This window comes from Tursiops truncatus, chromosome 5, assembly GCF_011762595.2.
Source record: "Tursiops truncatus isolate mTurTru1 chromosome 5, mTurTru1.mat.Y, whole genome shotgun sequence".
Classification (NCBI taxonomy): Eukaryota; Metazoa; Chordata; class Mammalia; order Artiodactyla; family Delphinidae; genus Tursiops; species Tursiops truncatus.
The window spans coordinates 3564182-3582782 of NC_047038.1; the positions used below are offsets into that span (position 1 = coordinate 3564182).

General features: G+C 51.5%; 1 protein-coding gene across 5 annotated transcripts in view; it reads left to right on the plus strand.

The window, feature by feature from the left end:
* Positions 1 to 18601, plus strand: part of AFAP1 (actin filament associated protein 1) — a 153479-nt gene that overhangs the window by 98918 nt on the left and 35960 nt on the right. For all 5 annotated transcript variants that reach the window (XM_033856657.2, XM_073804816.1, XM_033856656.2 and 2 more), the window contains 3 exons: positions 3104 to 3185; positions 9727 to 9876; positions 17815 to 18026. In XM_033856657.2, coding sequence (XP_033712548.1) covers positions 3104 to 3185; positions 9727 to 9876; positions 17815 to 18026 — 444 coding nt within the window. The remainder of the gene's footprint in view (positions 1 to 3103; positions 3186 to 9726; positions 9877 to 17814; positions 18027 to 18601) is intronic.

The window sequence follows — 18601 nt, forward strand, 5'->3', positions numbered from 1 at the left end:
TGAGCACGCAGCAGGTGGGTAGGGCTAGCCCGCCTGCCAGAGCACGTGAACCCGCCACTCCTGCTGTCTGTCCCTGATGGAGCTCTGTTGCCTGTATGTGCAGAGATCTCATTTCCATGAAGATCCCTGGCTTTGTGCCCCACCGTGTTCTGTCGGTAGCCTCTGTCTCAGGAACTTCCTGAGTGCTCCCTGTTTGGCCCCTGCCCCGCCGGTGAACACATCCTTCTTTGTCTATTCTTGTTTTAGTCAGGGTTCTTCAGAGAAACAGAACCAGTGGGGTGTGTATGTATGTGTGTGTACACAAATTTTATATATATTATAAAATACACATAAAATTTCAATAAAGATAAAATTCTACATATACAATTATATACATACTGAGAGATTTATTATGAGGAATTGGCTCACAAGGTTATGGAGACAGGTGAGTCCAAAATCTGCATCGTGGGGCCTTAGGCTGGAGACCTAGGAGAGCTGATGGCGCAGGTGAAGTCTTTGGGAGGACTGCCCCCCACCACCCCTTGCTTGGGAGGCCTGTTTTTTTATTTTTTTAATTCAGACCTTCAACTGCTTGGGTGAGACCCACCTACACTGTGGAGGGCAATCTGCTTACTCAAAGTCCACCAATTTATTTTTTTTATTTTTTAAAATTTATTTTATTCATTTATCTATTTATTTAGTTTTGGCTCTGTTGGGTCTTCGTTGAGGCGCGCGGGCTTTCTCTAGTTGTGGCGAGCCGGGGCTACTCTTTGTTGCGGTGCACGGGCTTCTCATTGCAGTGGCTTCTCTTGTTGTGGAGCACGGGCTGTAGGCACGCGGGCTTCCGTAGTTGTGGCACGTGGGCTCAGTAGTTGTGGCTCGCGGGCTCTAGAGCGCAGACTCAGTAGTTGGGGTGCACGGGCTTAGTTGCTCCACGGCCTGTGAGATCTTCCTGGACCAGGGCTCAAACCCATGATCCCTGCATTGGCAGGCGGATTCTTAACCACTGCACCACCAGGGAAGCCCCAAAGTTCACCAGTTCAAATGTTAGTTTCATCCACAAACACCCTCCAAGTTGACTTATAAAGTTAACCTCACAACCCTCACCCTGATATTGTGACATAGCAGGCCTATTTCTCTTTTTTTCCTGATTACAAAACTAATGCCTGCTCACTGCAGAAAATTTAGCAAGTAAAGAACCAGAAATAGGATGGATAAAGTCACTTAGGAGTCTAGAGCTCCTCTCAAAGCTCTGCATGTTTTTAAACCAGTTTTCTTCTATTCGTGTGTTTCTTTTACAGTTTGGATAATCTGATGCATAAAATTTCTTATGCTGCTTTTTCCTTTTTTCTTTTCAGTTAACCTTTATACTATTAGCAGTTTTCCAGGTTTTTGAAAACACGTAACATGCAACGAGCATGTTTGCATTTTCATCACCTGAATAATATCAAATTCATAGAACTCTATTATTTATATACCCCCCCACTAGGCTCTCTTTTTTCTTTTCTGAGTCGTGTAAAATAACCTGACACTTTTGTGTAAATCTTTGCTGCTTCTCTGACTATTACCTGAGAAGAGATTCCTAGAAGCTGGCTTACTAGACCAAAGGATAGAATTTTTAAAGATTTTGATTCATGGGACTAAGCAACTTACTTTCCGCAAGTTTGATCCTACTCTGTTTCTCATCAGCAACACGTCGGGGCTCTTCTTTCACCCACTCACGCGGGAGTTGGCGGTTCTCTTTTACTGTCTTGGTTTCTAAGGTGGCATTGTTAGTGCCTGGCCGGACCTGTTGACCCAGATCCCAGGGGTGCTTCCTGGCCTGAGAGCTGGGCTTTTAGTCCTTCTATCACTGGAATGTGGCACACACTAGGGTCCCGCTAAAGCCATATTCTTTTACTTTGTCTCTTGCCGGTACCACTGGGGGTAACTGGCACCTGCCTGCCATCTTGGCCCAGCACTGCCTGGACCTCTTATCACGAGGTGAGCGCATGTGTCCCTGTGCTCTGGTATCATCCGGATATTTTGATTGTCTCCCGGCTGGCCAGTCTCTGTGGCCCTGGGGTGTAATTTGAGGTTCTGAGGAGGGGTGTTCTAGAGGCAATTCCTTCACTGTGACTCCACAGGGTCTCTGGTTGGAATGGAAGAGGTTCTGCTCAGAACTACGTTTCTTCTCCTGAAACTAACCTGGAATCCTAATTAGGCTCCTCAAATCCATATATTAGGATTAAAATAATTACGGGCATCCCTGTGCCCTTTGATGGCTTTGACAGTAACTCATCTCTCTGTGTGTATTTCTGACTGTATTGTTGTGAGCAGATGCTTGACACTCGCCCAGTTATTGGTGAATGCTGGGGGGAAATTAAATGCATGGTGTAGGATTTATTTCTGGAAGGATAATGTGGCTTGGTGAGGGGGAATATTTTATGTACTCCTAATATTTGGTTGGCCAGAAAAGTTAGTTTGGGTTTTTCCGTAAGATGTTACGGAAAAACCCGAACAAATTTTTTGGCCAACCCAATATTTTTTTCAAAATTATTTGCAAGAAAAAGTGATTTGATTGAAACAAGCTTGGTACTATAGCGTGTGTTAGTATAACCTCAGCGACTTTTTTCTTTGTTCTTTCGATGCTTTAAAAGCCGTTGTAGCAAACCACCCAGGTAGCCCGTGTTACAGTTGGGCCCTGTCTCCAGATTACTAGGAATGCAGCCCACGTTTTCTTTCGCTTTTGACATGACTTTTTTTTTTTTTTTTTTTTAAATTAATTTATTTATTTTGGCTGTGTTGGGTCTTCATTTCTGTGCGAGGGCTTTCTCTAGTTGCGGCGAGCGGGGGCCACTCTTCATCGCGGTGCGCGGGCCTCTCACTGGCGCGGCCTCTCTTGTTGTGGAGCACAAGCTCCAGACGTGCAGGCTCGGTAGTTGTGGCTCACGGGCCCAGTCGCTCCGCGGCATGTGGGATCCTCCCAGACCAGGGCTCGAACCCGTGTCCCCTGCATCGGCAGGCAGGCTCTCAACCACTGCGCCACCAGGGAAGCCCCTGAGATGACTTTTGATTGATCCATGATGCAGCACTTGGTCAGTGTGGCCATTGTAAGAATAACTTAATCTTTTGATCCTCACAGAAACTGTCTTCAGAGAGACCAAGCTCAGATGGGGAGGGTGTTACAGAAAATGGAATTGCTGTGTGTAACGGAAAAGAACAAGGTGAGTTCTGTTCGTGCCAAAAATATATATATATATAAAAAACAACCCAAAACAAAAGCACTGCAGCCAGGTCTGTAAACTCTGTATGGAAAATGTCCTCGGTAGTTCAGTTATGCAGATGTCATCATTCCGTGTTACACCTGCAGAAATCCAGAGAAACCCCTTTGGTTGGTCCTCCTCCTCCATGTCTTTCTTTCAGTCCTACCAAACGCTGGCCTAGGTTTTCTCCCTACTGTTTTGATATGGGCCCTGCGTATATTTTAATTTATGACTTACAGCAGGTTACTTCCTCACCTGATTTATCACTGAGACACATTTGCACTGGGGGGCCGCCAGCATCTTGCTGGGAGACGTGATTTTCAGGGAAAAGAGCTTTGGATGATGAGACCGGGAACCCCCGTGCCCATCCCAACGCTGCCTTTGCTGGAGCACGAGATTGTGAGCAAGTTTTTCCTCTTTGGTGAGCCTCAGTTTCCCCATGCTTAAAATGAGGAGGCCGGACTCACAGATTGCTGATCTTTTTAAAAAAGATTGTCTGGGGCTTCCCTGGTGGCGCAGTGGTTGGGAGTCTGCCTGCAGATGCAGGGGACACGGGTTCGTGCCCCGGTCCGGGAGGATCCCACATGCCGCGGAGCGGCTGGGCCCGTGAGCCATGGCCGCTGAGCCTGCGCGTCCGGAGCCTGTGCTCTGCAACGCGAGAGGCCACAGCAGTGAGAGGCCCACGTACTGCAAAATAAAAAAAAAAGATTGTCCGAAAATATCTTTATTTCACCCTCATTAAAAAAAATTCTTTTTTAATTGTGGTAAAATACAGATAACATGAAATTTACTGTCTTAACAATTTTTAAGCCCAGTTCCGCGGCATTAAGTATCTTCATAGTGTTGTACAGCTGTCCCCACCATGGGTCTCTAGAGCTTTTCTCATCTTATAAACTGCAGCTCTGTCCCCACGAAACACTAGCTCCCCATTCTCCCCTCCCCCTGCTCCTGGCAACTGCCATTCTACTTTCTGTCTCTATAATTTTTTTTTTGCGGTACGCGGGCCTCTCACTGTTGTGGCCTCTCCCGTTGTGGAGCACAGGCTCCTGACGCGCAGGCTCAGTGGCCATGGCTCACGGGCCCAGCCGCCCCGCGGCGTGTGGGATCCTCCCAGACCAGGGCACGAACCTGTGTCCCCTGCATCGGCAGGCGGACTCTCAACCACTGCACCACCAGGGAAGCCCTGAATTCTTGTTTTTTTTTTAAGTCAGCTTTATAAAGCTATAAATTACATAGAGTCAAATTCACCCTTTTTGGTGTACAGTTCTTTGACAAACACATGCATGTAACCTTCATCACAATCGAGATGTAGAACATTTCTATCACCCCAAAATGTTCCCTGGCAACCACTGGCCTGTTTTCTGTCCTGTAAGTGGAATCATACAGGGTGCGACCTCCTGGGTCTGGCTTCTGTCACTCAGTGTATTGCATTTGGGGTGCGTCCACGTGGTGGGTCAGTAGTCTGTCCCTTTTCTAGGCTGAGAGGATTCCAGTGTGGATGGACCAGTTAGTTTATCCACGCCCCGACTGAAGAACAGCTGGGCTGCTTCCAGGTGTGAGTGGTTTACAAGTAAAGCCGTCGTAGACATCCACAAACAGGCTTTTGTGTGAACGCGTTTTTATTTCTCTCAGCTGATACTGCAGAGTGGGGCTCTGGTCACAGGCATTCGTGCGCCTTCTCAGCAGCCTTTCATTGTCGTCTCTGCTTTGTCTTCTATTTTAGCCGTCTTAACAGGTGTGTAGTGCTGTGTAATTGTGACTTTAAAACACATTTCCCTACGACTAACAATGGCGAACAGTTTTTAGTGTGCTTTTTTGCCAGCCGTTTATTATCTTTGCATATTCTCACTGGATTTTTTTGTTCATGCTGATTTCTGAGAATTCTTTATCTATTCTGAATGCGAGTCCTCTGTCACAGCGGTCCCCAGCCTTTTTGGCACCAGGGACCAGTTTCACGGAAAACAGTTTTTCCACGGCCGGGGCCGGGGCGGGGGATGATCCAGGTGGTAACGCGAGCGATGGGGAGAAGCTGTAAATACAGATGAAGCTTCGCTCGTTGCCCGCCACTCACCTTCTCCTCTGCAGCCTGGTTCCCAACAGGCTGCGGACCGGTGCTGGCCCGCGGCCTGGGGGTTGGGGACCCCTGCTCTATCAGATGTCTTTTGCACACATCTTGTCCCAGTCTGTGGCTTCACTTCTAGTTTCCCACGCAGTGTGTGGGCCCAGAGGAGGGGTGGGGTTAGTGGGTGGTGAGGAAGTTTTCCCTGTGCAAGGCCAGGAGCCTCTGTGCTTCCCAGGTGAGTAGTTCTGCCTGTGCAGTTCAGTTGCACTCAGTCGCCGGGGTGGTGCAGGTGTCTTCTGGCTCAGAGACACACAGAGGTCTCCTGGCCTTAAACCGAATAGCAATCCCGGCCACTAAGAACCTTGGAGCCTAAACCATCTGGGCTATTGTGATATTTCAAGGTTCACGCCAGAGGGTCGTGATCTCTGCCTTGGCCCATGTGATTTTCCAACTCGGTTGCATCTTGAGTGTAATTTTAGTTCTTTCCATCGGAAGTTATTCAGTGGAAGGTATCATCTGTGTCTTCACAGGACACATTATGTGTAATCAAAGCCAGGAAAGCTGTCTTTAAGTTTTGCCCTGAAACAGAACATACAATCTGAGGGTTCCCGCTCAGACACCGAGGCTCAGCGGGCATTGCTTTGGCTGGTCTCTTTTCTTGTTTGGGATTTCCTCTCCCAGTGTCCCTGCATGAAATTAGCTTCTACAGAATGATATATATATGTGTCTAGATATACAGGTAAGTGAATATGTCTGATATTCTTCTGTTTCCTTTTAACAAGAGCAGCCTTCTATGCTTTGTAAAGGTGACCTTGGTTCAGACACTTTTTGCCTGGCAATGGTGCTTTGCCTATAGTAGACCCCCAGTGAATAGTCACTGAAGGAAGCTAACAGCTTAAATACATTCTGACCGTCTACCTTAGCTTTTATCCTTGCTGTGCTGTCTTGATTACTTTGCAGTTGAGAAGTTCTAGTAAAGCTCCCTTGATCCCAGCCATGTCGTGACTCAGACAGATTTCTCTGCTGGCTGCATGGAAGAAATCCCCAACTCCTGCAGTTTCTCCTAAATGTTAGACTGTCCAACTGTACATGGACACGATCCAGATTCTGTGACCAAAGCCGCAGGCAGTGACTCTAAAACTCTGGTTTCTTCTGTCAAGGTGTCAGGCCCTGGCACACAATGAGCCAGTATGGTGCGATTTGGGGTGAATTTAGTAGAGCTGCTCCGGATACTGCAGCTGACATGAGCAGAGAGCATTGAGTCCCTAGGGCTGAGCTGTGTGGAAGTGACAGCTGTCCCCAACTAGCATTGAGCACGTGTACCATTTAATCACAGGTTAACGGGTCTGTTGGTAGACTTAGCATATCAGTAGTTTGATGATATTCCTCCCACCTGCCTAAATACCAAAACACCTAGACTCCCACTTATGTAGGATTAGAGGGAACCCTCTGGGTTTATGACATTTACGGCTTTAAATGCTGCAAATTAGCTTTGCTTCAGTGCCTGTGAACACCGCCTCCACTCCAGCGCGCCACGTTGACAGTGATGCCATTTAAACTCTGCAGGCTTTCTGCTGTACACTTCAGTGAGTTGAGAGTTCTGAGTTTTTAGGTTTTCCTTCATAATTCTATTATATGTGCTAAATTTTGACTTTTGTTTATTGAATGGCATCAACATATTCTTGTGATTTCGTTCTCACGTTCCTACATCCTTTGGCTTTTTCTTCCAAGGACAGCCTCACTTTTGCTTTTGCAAAAAAGCAGTGGACGTTCAAGGAATTAAAAGTCTTCATTATGTCCTTTCTTTGTAGCCAGAGCCCAGCAAGTCCTTTCCCAACAGGAGCAAATCCTAGTAAAATTGGAAGTAAATCTAACAGCCTGGCTTTCTCACTTGTCACTTTGAGATGCAGGGAAGGACTGACTTGTGCTGCTGAGCTTCGCAGAAGGTCCCTTCCGGGCACTGAGTGTCCTCGCTGAGAGGATCTTCTTTTCTTAAAGCTTATTAGCTTGAGTGGGGTTCTGGTCAAAGATCAACTTCAGGCTCTTTAGAAACAGCTAAGAAAGCTCATCCACTGCTGCTTTCACTGTGGGTTTGGTTGAACTGAAGTCAATGATACAGGTATTCCAACCTCGGACTCCATGTCTGATGGCAGCTGGGGAGGAGATGTGCCTTCAGACCAAGAGATCAAAGTGGTTTCTTGGTGCTTTATTTTACAAGGGGTTGCGTGTGGTGAGGGAGTGTCAGGAGCGGGTGGGAGTGACAGTCCTGTGTTTCTAATATGACCTGATTTGTTTAAAATAACATAGAAGTGCTTGTACTAGTCAGCTCAGGCTTCCATAACAAGATACCCCAGACTGGGTGGCTTACACAACAGAAGTTTATTTCTCACAGTTCTGGAGGCCAGAAGCCCAAGATCAAGGTGCTGTCAGTGTCGGGTGCTGGTGAGGGCTCCCTCCCTGGCTTGCAGACGGCCACCCCTCACTGTGTCCTCATGTGGCCTTTCCCCACGAGTACACCAATCCTGTCGGATCAGGGCCCCACCCTTAAGACCTCATTTAACCTTCAGTGCTTCCTTAGGGACCCCATCTCCAAATACAGCCACACTATGGGGTTAGGGCTTCAGCATGTGAATTCTGGGGAGATGCAAACATTCAGTCCGGAGTGCTGATTACCCTGAAGTTTAGTGCGGCTTCTTTTTAAAACTATAATGTAGCACCTCCTGCCTCAGACATTGTTAACTGTCGTTTCTTTCTAGAGAGGAAATTAGTGTTCAAGCACAGTGACTGGCCTCACAGGACCTCGCTGAGTCCGTGGGGTGGGGTGGGGGGAAGAAGACCTGCAGAGCCCAGATGAGGCAGACCCGGGCGAGGGTGGATGCGTGCTGGCCTCGTTCCGTGGGCGCGGGGCGGCTGGCAGAGTGGAACTAGAGAAGGGGACGGCTTCCCCACCCCCCCACCGAGAGCAGCTGATGTGGTAGAAAGGAGGGGGGAGGGCGTACGCTTTTAGAGGGTAGGTTTAGGAATGAGGCCCATGGTTTATAATCTCACATCCCTGAATCCTCTTCCTCTGAAGTTATCCTGTGTGATGTTCGTGCATGTTCTGTGTCCACAGGGAGAGGGGTGGGGAAGGAATTCTTGACTTTCGTTACATTTTCCGAAAGGTCCGTGCCACCCTCTGAGTTACAGAGGGGTGAGGGGTCCTCCTGGAGAGGACCGAGCAGGGGCCGTTGGGGGTCTCGGGGGTTCAGGTGATGGTGTCTGGCCTTGATGCTGTGGGTCCCTCCGGGGCCCTCTGAGCGAGGCCCTTGGCCCCAGCAGCAGGCACAGAACAGCCCTAGGTGACAACTCACCTGCCAGAAGTGCTCTGGCGGGAAGGGTCTTGTCCCTCAGTCCTGGACCATCCTTAGCACCCACTCTGGTTCTGCACCCGCTCCCCACCCCCGTGATTCTGTCGGAGGTCGTAGGCAAAGCCCGCAGGAGCTGGAGAGAGCAGATTGCCGCCACAGGTCAGGCACAGGATAGCAGCTGGCCGCTGGCGCTCAGTCGGCTGGGGTCCGTGGACTGTCGTCAGCTGGGCACGTAGGTCCTTGCGCACGGCTGCGGCTTCTCAGGCTCTGTCCCTGCCCGCTGTCGCTTACCAAAATGTGGGTTCAGAGTTGCCAGGCCTTCCCGTTTTCCAAGGGGGGCCAGAAGTCATTCATCTTCATGCAGAACATTCATGAATTTTGTGCATACGGTTTAGCACTGCAGGCCAAACAGAACACACGGGGCTGGAATGCAGGCTGCTGGTCTAACAGCTCTGGATGGGGCGGAATCCCACGTGAGTCTGACAGGTCAGTGAGGGGCTGGTGGAGGCTCGCTGAGTCCCCCTGCCCCCTCACCTGCCGGACCCCTCCCTGTGCAGGCCAGGTTGCAGCTGCCCGAGCCTGTCTTGTGTTTCTAGACGTGTCCGGCTCCTTCCAGCATCACAGGCTCTGTGTTAGCTGATGCTCTTCTTGCCCGGACGGCTCTTCCCTCGGGTTTCTGCACAGATGCTGCCTTGTACTGATACTTAGTTCCTCTGCTTCCTGACGGCCCGGTCACTGTACCACGTAACCCTAGTTTAGGTCTACAAAGGCCTTTCCATCATCCGACCTCCTTCAGGGGTGTGTGTGTGTGTGTGTGTGTGTGTGCGCGCGCGCGTGCGTGCGAGCACATGTGTACATGTGTGTGCGTGTGTGCGTGTGTTCTCAGCCTGCTGTGGAACACAAGCTTCCTGGGAGTGCCTGTTTTCTGCTTTGTCCTCTTGTATCTAGACGAGTAGCTGAGGCACGGCAGGTGCTCAGTAAGTGGAAATTTGGGGAAAGAAAATCGGCCGTGAGTCACGCTTTATTTTGATGTTTCTTTTCAGTTAAAGTCTCTCGTTGAAACATGCTTTTTTGTCGTCACCTTTCTTCACAGTTAAGAGGAAAAAAAGTTCCAAATCAGAGGCCAAGGGAACTGTGTCTAAAGTCACCGGGAAAAAGATCACCAAGATCATCGGTTTGGGAAAGAAAAAGCCATCGACGGATGAACAGACCTCCTCAGCGGAGGAAGATGTGCCTACTTGTGGTAAGACGGGGGTGCGTGGGGTTGCCAGGTCTGCACCCTCTCCCCGAGCACGCGGAGACCCTCTCCGGGGACACCTCTGCGTCATGTTCTTCTAAGTCTTACTGATTGGGCTCTTTGACGTTGGGCTTGTGATCAGTTAAATTGTGGAGAATGGATTGCATTTCACTGCTTATTAATGAAGGCCTTGCAGGCGTTTGAGATGATCTCTGAAGTTCTCTCAAAACAAAGAACAAATTCTCTCTTTGATCCCATGAGGTTCTTCCAAATCCCGTTTTCTTTTTTTAACTTTATCTTTTGTTGTATATTTATTTAGTTAGTTAGTTAGTTAGTTAGTTGCACCGGGTCTTAGTTGCGGCAGGCGGGCTCCTTAGTTGCGGCTCAAGGGCTCCTTAGTTGCGGCAAGGGAACTCTTGGTCGCGGCATGCACGCGGGATCTAGTTCCCGGACCAGGGATCGAAGCCGGGCCCCCTGCCTTGGGAGCAGAGTCTTCACCACCGGACCGCCAGGGAAGCCCCCAAATTCCTTTTAAGCGTCTTTAAAGGGAAACGTACGCATGGGCGGTTGGCCAGCGGAGGCGGGTGTGTAAGAGCGTTTACAGGGTCCCTGGCAGCCCCTTCCCTTGGCCTGACGTCACACGACTCACCTTTCTGGGGCTGCTCCACTTCTCAAGCTTCCGCCTCAAGTGCAGTCGGGCCGGCTGACCCTTCCCCTCGTGGGTCTTCGTCCAGTAAGTGTTCTCTGGGCTGCTGGCGGTGGGGCTGCGTCCGCGGGGCAGGGGACGCGACGACCACGTGACTCCTGCGATCCCACTGCATCCAGCCTAGCGCCCGAAGGGTGGCCTGAGGCAGGGGGTCACGGAGACAAACGTGTGGTGACTGACTCTGATCACGAACACGGCGGGGATACGAGAGGGGCAGCGGGAGAGTCTGGCGGGGATGGGACTTACGCGGAGGCGCCTCAGGGAACACCTCCCTGGAGAAGTTAGACCACACGTGCGCGGTGTTTCCTAGGCAACCGCGTTTACGAGAACCGTGCGACCCCTTTAAGGAGAAACGCTTTAGAGGCTGAAAGACGGATATTTAGCCTTTAGGAAAACTAAGAATGGGCTGTACTTCCCCTTGCGGACCACAGGGCGCGTCACACGTCCGTCCCGTAATGGCTCTTATGTGTGCCCCCTGTTTACCTCTCTCTCTCTCTTTGTTCCCTCTCTCATCGAGCATCTCTCCTGTCCACGGTTCTGGGTTACTGAGGATGCCAAAAGACAGCAGCGTTTAGATGCCGCCCGTTAGTGCCTAAGTTGGGCCACACGCGCAAAAATGCATTTCTTCAGCCGATATCACGTCCCAGGGGGTGGCTTGTGCTGGAAGGGCGCCGTGAGCGCAGAGCGGTGCGGGTGGGCAGGGAGGGTCGGTTGTGGAGTGCAGCGCGGGTAGACTTGGGGCAGGGGGCCTCCCGAGGGGGGGGCAGGGTGGACTCCCAGCTCCTCACAGGTGTGACCCTAGGAAGTCCTGATAGACTTCTGGTGACACAGTAACCCCCCTGGGGTGCTGTGCAGAAGTGCGTGTGGAGTGGAAGATGGCTGGGCGGGCAGTGGTCGAGGCCTCTCGGGGTTGAGGTGTCATCCCAGGGAGGCCCCCATGAAGCGGCCGCCTGTGGGTTGAGCTGGGAGGGGAGATGGTGGCCGCAGATGGAGGCCAGCAGTCTGGGAGCCCCCGTGCATGCAGAGGTCGTGAACTTGCCCCTGGTCCGACGGCAGTGGGGTCACAGAAGCACGCTGACTGATGCTGTTTCCACTGAGAACGACCGCCCTGCGGAAGCTGAGCCAGCTGGACAGAGGCCTGGCGGGAGGGCAGCTGCAGGGGGGCTGTGAATGCCGGGGCCTGTGGCCCTCTGCCCTTGCTGGAGCGGCTCACAGCACTGGGTGATCTGCGGTTGTTTCCCGCTGGCATTAGCCCTGGAGAGGAGATAGGAGTCAGGGGTTAGAAATGGAAAGAGGGAATTAGCCAACAAAAAGGGAACTCCTTTTTTAGTTTTTTGGGTTTTTTTTCTTAAAACTGCCCCAGATCAGCAAAGGAAATAGAGGTTCTTTCATGAAAAACAATTAAACATTCATATGGAAGGCAACTTAGCAACTGTGGTCCAGACCCCTCATTTTACAATGAGGACACCGAGAACTCGGGAAGGTTGTGGGACTTGCCCTGAGTCACACGGCCAGCTGGGGACAGGACCAGGCCCGCCGGCCAACCCTGTCGCTGTCCTGAAGCACAGGTCTCCCCCGTCCCCCTCCCGTCCCCCAGGGCTCGCCACCCTCGTGACTCCTAATGAACAGCTGCGTGGGCAGTTGGCCTAAGGGCACAGTGGAATTGCTCAGAGAGCAGGCCTGGTGGAGCTGCAGCCCCGCATCATCACCTGAGGGTTTCTGCCAGGCTCTCCGTGGACGTCTTTCGCCTCCACTAAGAGAACATCCTCTGTGCACAAGGTTTTAAAATTTGTCATCTAGTTCTTTGCTGGGCCGGGGGACGGGGGAGAAGTCTGTGGAGAAATCGAGAGGGAGAATGACTGTCTTCAGTTATGTTAGGACAGCTGCAAAGTCTCAGGCAGGAAAAGTAGCTGGATGAAGGCCCAAGAACCCCATCCTTCCCAGAGTGCCACGCGGACGGGGCACAGACGAGAGCGTCCCCAGGGCAACTGGGAGCTGAGTCCAAATCCCAGCTCTTCTGGGAGATGCAGCCCGGCCAGCTGGGGCTCTGGGTGCGCAGGAGAAATGCCGGCAGGTAGGAGAGGGCTCTCTGCAGGTTTCCCGCAGGCGGGGTGGGAAGAGGCGCCCACCCCAGCCCCCCGCTCCGCCTGTCCTGCCTGGCTCTCACCCCTCTCTCGGGCCCTCAGCCAGCGGGTGCTGCGCTTAGCACCAGCCGGGTCCACCCCACAAACAGCCACTTTCACAGGGTGATCCGAGACTTGCACACAAACCCCTGAGCAAAGATGGGTCCTTTATTTTCCCATCTCCAGTGCTCAGGCGTTCCGGAAGTATCGTCACCGTATAAGGGCATCAGGAGATGCCTTTCACGTTTCTCTGTCTTCCCCAGCCCGTTTCTGTCTGTTGTTTGGACTCGTCCGCAAGCCTCGCAACTGTCCACCTTCTTCTCCTCTGGATCCCTGCAGGCTACCCCGTGGGAGTTTTGAAACCTTGGACTAATCGTATCATCCTGTGCTCAGTCAGTTCAGGGCCTCTAACAATCTTGTCTCACTGAATTTTCCAATTTCTTGTTCCTCCCATTACTGGATTAAGATGTAGGTCGAATTCACCCACCAGTTGTGTTCCCAGCACCGAGCACACAGCCTGGTGGATAATAGCAGCTCAGTAAACACTTGTTAATTGAATGAATTAACTTAAGCAAGTCGCACACACTTCTCTGAGCCTCAGGTTCCCCACCTATGAAATAGGCTTATACTTAAACTACTTTCTTTTCCTTAGAATTGAGGATAAAATCATGAAACATTAAGCTCATTGCCTACTTAGTAATTTATGCTCAGTAAATGGTCGCTATCATCATTCATTTGTTCACCTGAAAAAAACCTAAGCGTACCAGACATAGTCAAGCCGCCATGAGGGCAATGCCGGATGAGTGGCATTGAAAATATCGATCATAGAAATACAGAAGCTGAGTGAAAGGAGTGGTCCCCAGTTGCTAGGATGGAGGGCTACCCGAGGCAGGGTAACCTGGGCTAGTTGGAAGACCTTCTGGTTATCTCTGGGGCCCCTTCTGGCTCTAATGGTCAGTGACTTTGTGACGTTTTCAGCAGTAGGATTTTTGGTGGATGTGCAGGGAAGTTATATGCCTCTCACTTCCTGTCGTAATCCACCCGACAGAAGGTCAGGTGACATTTAATCAAGGGGGAGGGATGCGTTCTTGACGTCAAGGGTGTCTCGGGTTCTTTGGGTGCCCGCTGGAGGGCGCGTGCCTCTGGTGGGGAAGGGAGGGTTTCGGCGTCGCAGGGCGGGGATCAGCTCTCAGCAGCCCCTTTCCTCTCAGCCGATCACAGTCTGAGGCTGGCTAAGATGAGACGAGCAATTCAGTGAAAGTCCTCACAAAAGTGTGACCAGAGCACCGGAGACGCTGCCCTTCCCGTCCTAGAGAAGAAGTCAGTGGACGCGGGCCCCCCTTCGGCCAGGCGGCCCTGTCTGCTCGTCTGCAGCTGCTGGACCAGAGGCGCCAGGTCCCCACGCAGCTGACCGCGGGACCGTTCACATCTGTCCCCTCCTCCTGTGGTTGTGAGTGGTCAGCCTCAGGCCGTCCTCATGAAACCTTACACGCACTTGTCACCAAGTTTTGCAAGAGGCCTTAGAGTTCTTTCTTTAGAATTCGGAGCAAAGATAACCTCAGAACACCAAACCGAAATTCCCAGATGGTTACGATACCGTAACATCTCACCATAACATGATAGGTGGGAACAGACAAACAAAACATCAAGTGATATTGGAATCGCCTTATTAGCAGGGCGCTGACCTGACCCAGGCGAGCCTGCGAAGGGGTCCGGCTGCTCTTTGGTGCCACCTGGTGGTGGGTGTCTGCTCAGGCTGATCGTCTCGGGGCTGACGGGGTCCTGTGTCGGCAGGGATCCCATCACAGCCTAGCCGTGTCATGGCGGGGAGAAAGAATATTAGGGGATATGGGCCCTGCCCTCTGACTCCCGGGTACTTCGGTGAGCTGCCTGCCATGTCCCTGCGTGATCTCTCCCTCATCCGGGGTCCCTACCCAGAAAGTAGGAATTTCGGCCACCTCTTTGGAGAAGGCGGGGAGCCTGCGGCGGGGGGGCCAAATGCCAGATGTGGGCTTGTTTCCGCGGCGTTTGCTCTTTACAGAAACAGACCTGTTACCCACTGTGATTCTCGTTTTGCTTTTCCCTTTTGGGCAACTGTAACTCATTATGAGGAAGGCGTTAAAATATGGTCATTTCCTTTGAAGTCATGCTCTGACTAAAGTGTGGATCTGTCCAATGTAATCATTCCTTTTGTGACTCACATGTCAAGAAACCCATGGCATTTGGTGACTTGGTCAGGGAAGAAAACCTGATGAGCACCTTCCCCTCTTCAGGAGATGCGTCATGCGCGTGGCTGGCCGAGCCGCACTCAGAAGCTGCGGCCCCCCTGCGCTGGGGACAGGTGCACCCACGTGGTGAATTCTAAGGGCCAGAAGTCCTGTGGAAGTTTAGAGGAATCCCCTCACTGTTACTGAGGAGGCAGGTGTGCTTAAATTCCTCAATAAACATTTTGGCATCTCCTTCCCCACTGTGACCCCCGCCATCTTCTGCAACAAGGACGGGCCCCTGCAGTAGCTTCCAAGGTTTTCTGTGACCAGGTCGCTAGACGTCTCAAGTCTTAGTTCACTACGCTCCCCGCTTCTCCAGGCCTGAAGGGATCCCCCAACCCCTTAAGGCCCAGGTGAGGACCCACCCCGGAGCACACGTAAGCCTCCACTCTGCCAGCCCCAGTGGTCACGTCCATCAGTGCCCTGGGCCTTAGTGCTTCCTTCTACAAACTGTTCACTCGCCTGTCGACCTTGTGTGCCCAATCGACTAAGTCCATTGAAAGCCATCCATGCTTCCGTTTGTTTCTTCTTAATTGTACGCCCGCCATCATACTGTCCATAGACCACGTGTGTCCATTCCTGCTCAGAACATATTTACGATGGATGCAGTTGCCGGCTACTTCCAAAAAATCCAAAGATGTGGGCTTCAGCGTGACTCATGACTTATAGACGGAGATACTAAATAGTTCTAATAGCTGTTACTCAGAGGTTCAGATGTTACATTTGACTATATGTTTGAAGTAGAGCTTAAAAAAAAAGAATAAGTGGATCAGAACTATGTCATTTCCAAACAGTATTTCCCAGAATGAAAACAGCAGCTCTTTCTCTTCCATCTTTAACTGTCAAAGGGCTTCAGGTCGGTCTTCGCTGCGTAGCCGTGAACAAGAAGGAAGGAGATCAGGGTGTGAGCCTCCTTTTTTTTCTGAACTCTGCTTCTCCAGGCTGTCTTCGCCTCCCTCCAGTCCCTCGTAATTGTGCAAAGCGCAAGGAACTTCAGGTCCCAGGCACTTGAGCTCATGGGCTCACTTCTCCATTTTCTCTGTAATTTTACAAATATGGCAACTTGTGTCCCAAACGGAAGTTTTAGTCCCAGGTACCCTTTAGGATATATTGGTAGAACTGATTTATATTCAACTGAACGTACTTTTTTTTTTTGCGGTACACGGGCCTCTCACCGTTGTGGCCTCTCCCGCTGCGGAGCACAGGCTCCGGACGCGCAGGCTCAGCGGCCGTGGCTCACGGGAGCAGCCGCTCCGCGACATGTGGGATCTTCCCGGACCGGGGCGCGAATCTGTGTCCCCTGCATCGGCAGGCGGACTCTCAACCACTGCGCCACCAGGGAAGCCCTGAACGTCCATTTAAGTATTATAAGCATTTTCCTAGTGAATTCATTGAGCTGTTATGTATAGTAACGTCTATACATAAAATAGCATCATTCTGGAACCTCTAACACCCCTATTTGGGGTTTTGTTTTCGTTTGGTTTTCGCCTTTATAGCATTTATCCATTGCTAATAAAGTGTGTAAGGTGTAGGACAGAAGAGAAGCAAAAGGCGTCGTCCAGATCCCTTTTGGAAAAAGACATTTAAAAAATCAGGATCAGAAAGGATTTTATTTATTTATTTATTGAGCTGCACGTGTGTGCGTGTGTGCACACGTGTGTGTGTATGTGTGTGTGTGACTCGAAAGAGCAGCCGAATGACTTAAGGAATCCTTGTTTCACTTCTTCCTTGTTGACCTGGACTCTATATGCTGTTCACTCACTTCCTCCGTCTTCCTAGCGTTATGGACTGGTCAGAAGTCACCCCATGAAATCTGTTTGTCCTGCCCTGTTATTTCCAGAAAAATGCATTGTGACAAGTGAAAATGATCAGTTTCTTGTATTTGAGGTGATTTCCTTTTTTTAAAAATGAGGGCAGGGCTTCCCTGGTGGCGCAGTGGTTGAGAGTCCACCTGGCGATGCGGGGGACACGGGTTCGTGCCCCGGTCCGGGAAGATCCCACGTGCCACGGAGCGGCCGGGCCCGTGAGCCATGGCCGCTGAGCCTGCACGTCCAGAGCCTGTGCTCTGCAGCGGGAGAGGCCACAGCAGTGAGACGCCCGCGTACCGCAAAAAAAAAAAAAAAAAAAAAATGAGGACAGCTCTTCTTGTAATTCCATCACGTTCCATCCGTAACGCACTGAGGGTGTAGTGCAGCCTCAGAGACATGGATGACAAAACTCCACATGCATCAGACTCGGGCCTTTAGACTGCAGCAGTCAGACGGCATCCTCCAGTCAGAGGCCACTGAGGAAGGGCATCTCTGGCCTCCGGGCAGGAACCTCATCCCGAGGATTTGCCATCATTTGCTGGAATACTTCCAGTGGTGGGGAACTCATCCCCTCCCAGGGCTGCCTGTTTTGTGGAAAGCTTTCATCTTCAGGTAGTCTTATTCCTCATGTTAAGCCCAAATCTGCCTGTCTTGTCACTTTTGCCCTGGTGGTGTCATTTGCAGCTACTTGGAATGAACCCGAACCCTTTCCTGGGTGAGGTTCCTTCAGCTATTTGAGGACGGCAGTGTGTCCTCGTAGCCTCTCTCCTGCCAGCCACTGATGGCTCAGTGACACCGGGCAAGCTCCGGGTTCCCTACATGGTCCTCAGCACGCATCACACAGTGTCCTCGGGCTCCTGGGTGGTCTGTCCTGTCTCAGCCCCCAGAGCTGACGGAGGTCAGTCATCTCGCACTGGTGGCTCTTGTTGCTTCCAGGAGCCTGCACTTGCAGACGTGCTGTGTGCAGGGTTCGTTCCGTCTTCGTGGCCTCCTGGGGCGCATCCTTCCTGGGGAGGCTGACGGGCCTGCTCTCGTTGCAGGCTACCTGAACGTGCTCTCCAACAGCCGCTGGCGGGAGCGCTGGTGCCGCGTCAAGGAGAACAAGCTCATCCTCCACAAGGACAGGGCCGACCTGAAGACCCACATCGTCTCCATCCCGCTCCGTGGCTGCGAGGTCATCCCGGGGCTGGACTCCAAACACCCCCTGACGTTCCGGCTGCTTCGCAACGGCCAGGAGGTGGCCGTGTTGGAGGTGGGAGCCACAGGGCATTCGCTCGCGGTGGTTTGCCTTCTAGGGTCCGGCTTGGACGCCCCGTCAGGTCCTCACAGCCGGCTGATGGCAGCTTTGGTTCTGTCCCGTCCCACGTGTCCTGCTTTTCTCCTCCGAGGGGCCCCAGCTGTGTGGACGGCACAGCCAGTTCTCTGCACAGTGTCCACGGTAGACTGCCTGCCGGGTCACCTCCTTGTCTGATATCCTCTCTGTTCGTGTTTGCGTGGAAGTTCAGTACACGATTCCAGGCAGTAGATTGCTTTCTAAAAGTGGCCACAAAACGACTTGTTTTAAAATTTCCAGTAAAACTTCTTCCCTAACCGTGGTCTGCCTCTGAATTGGTGGCATTTCCTTCAAGCTGTCCTTTGGAATGTTCTGGGCTTCTTCACCGATGGAGCAGGTGTTTTTTGACTACCATTTGCCTATCCACAGTGGCCAGAGAGCCAGATGACAAAAGAACAAAAAGAACACATTTGGTTTTTAAGAACGCTTGGCTTTGCATGCATTTTATCGTTTGGTTGCTTTTTCAGACCTCCTTATTCACGAAAGCAAACAAA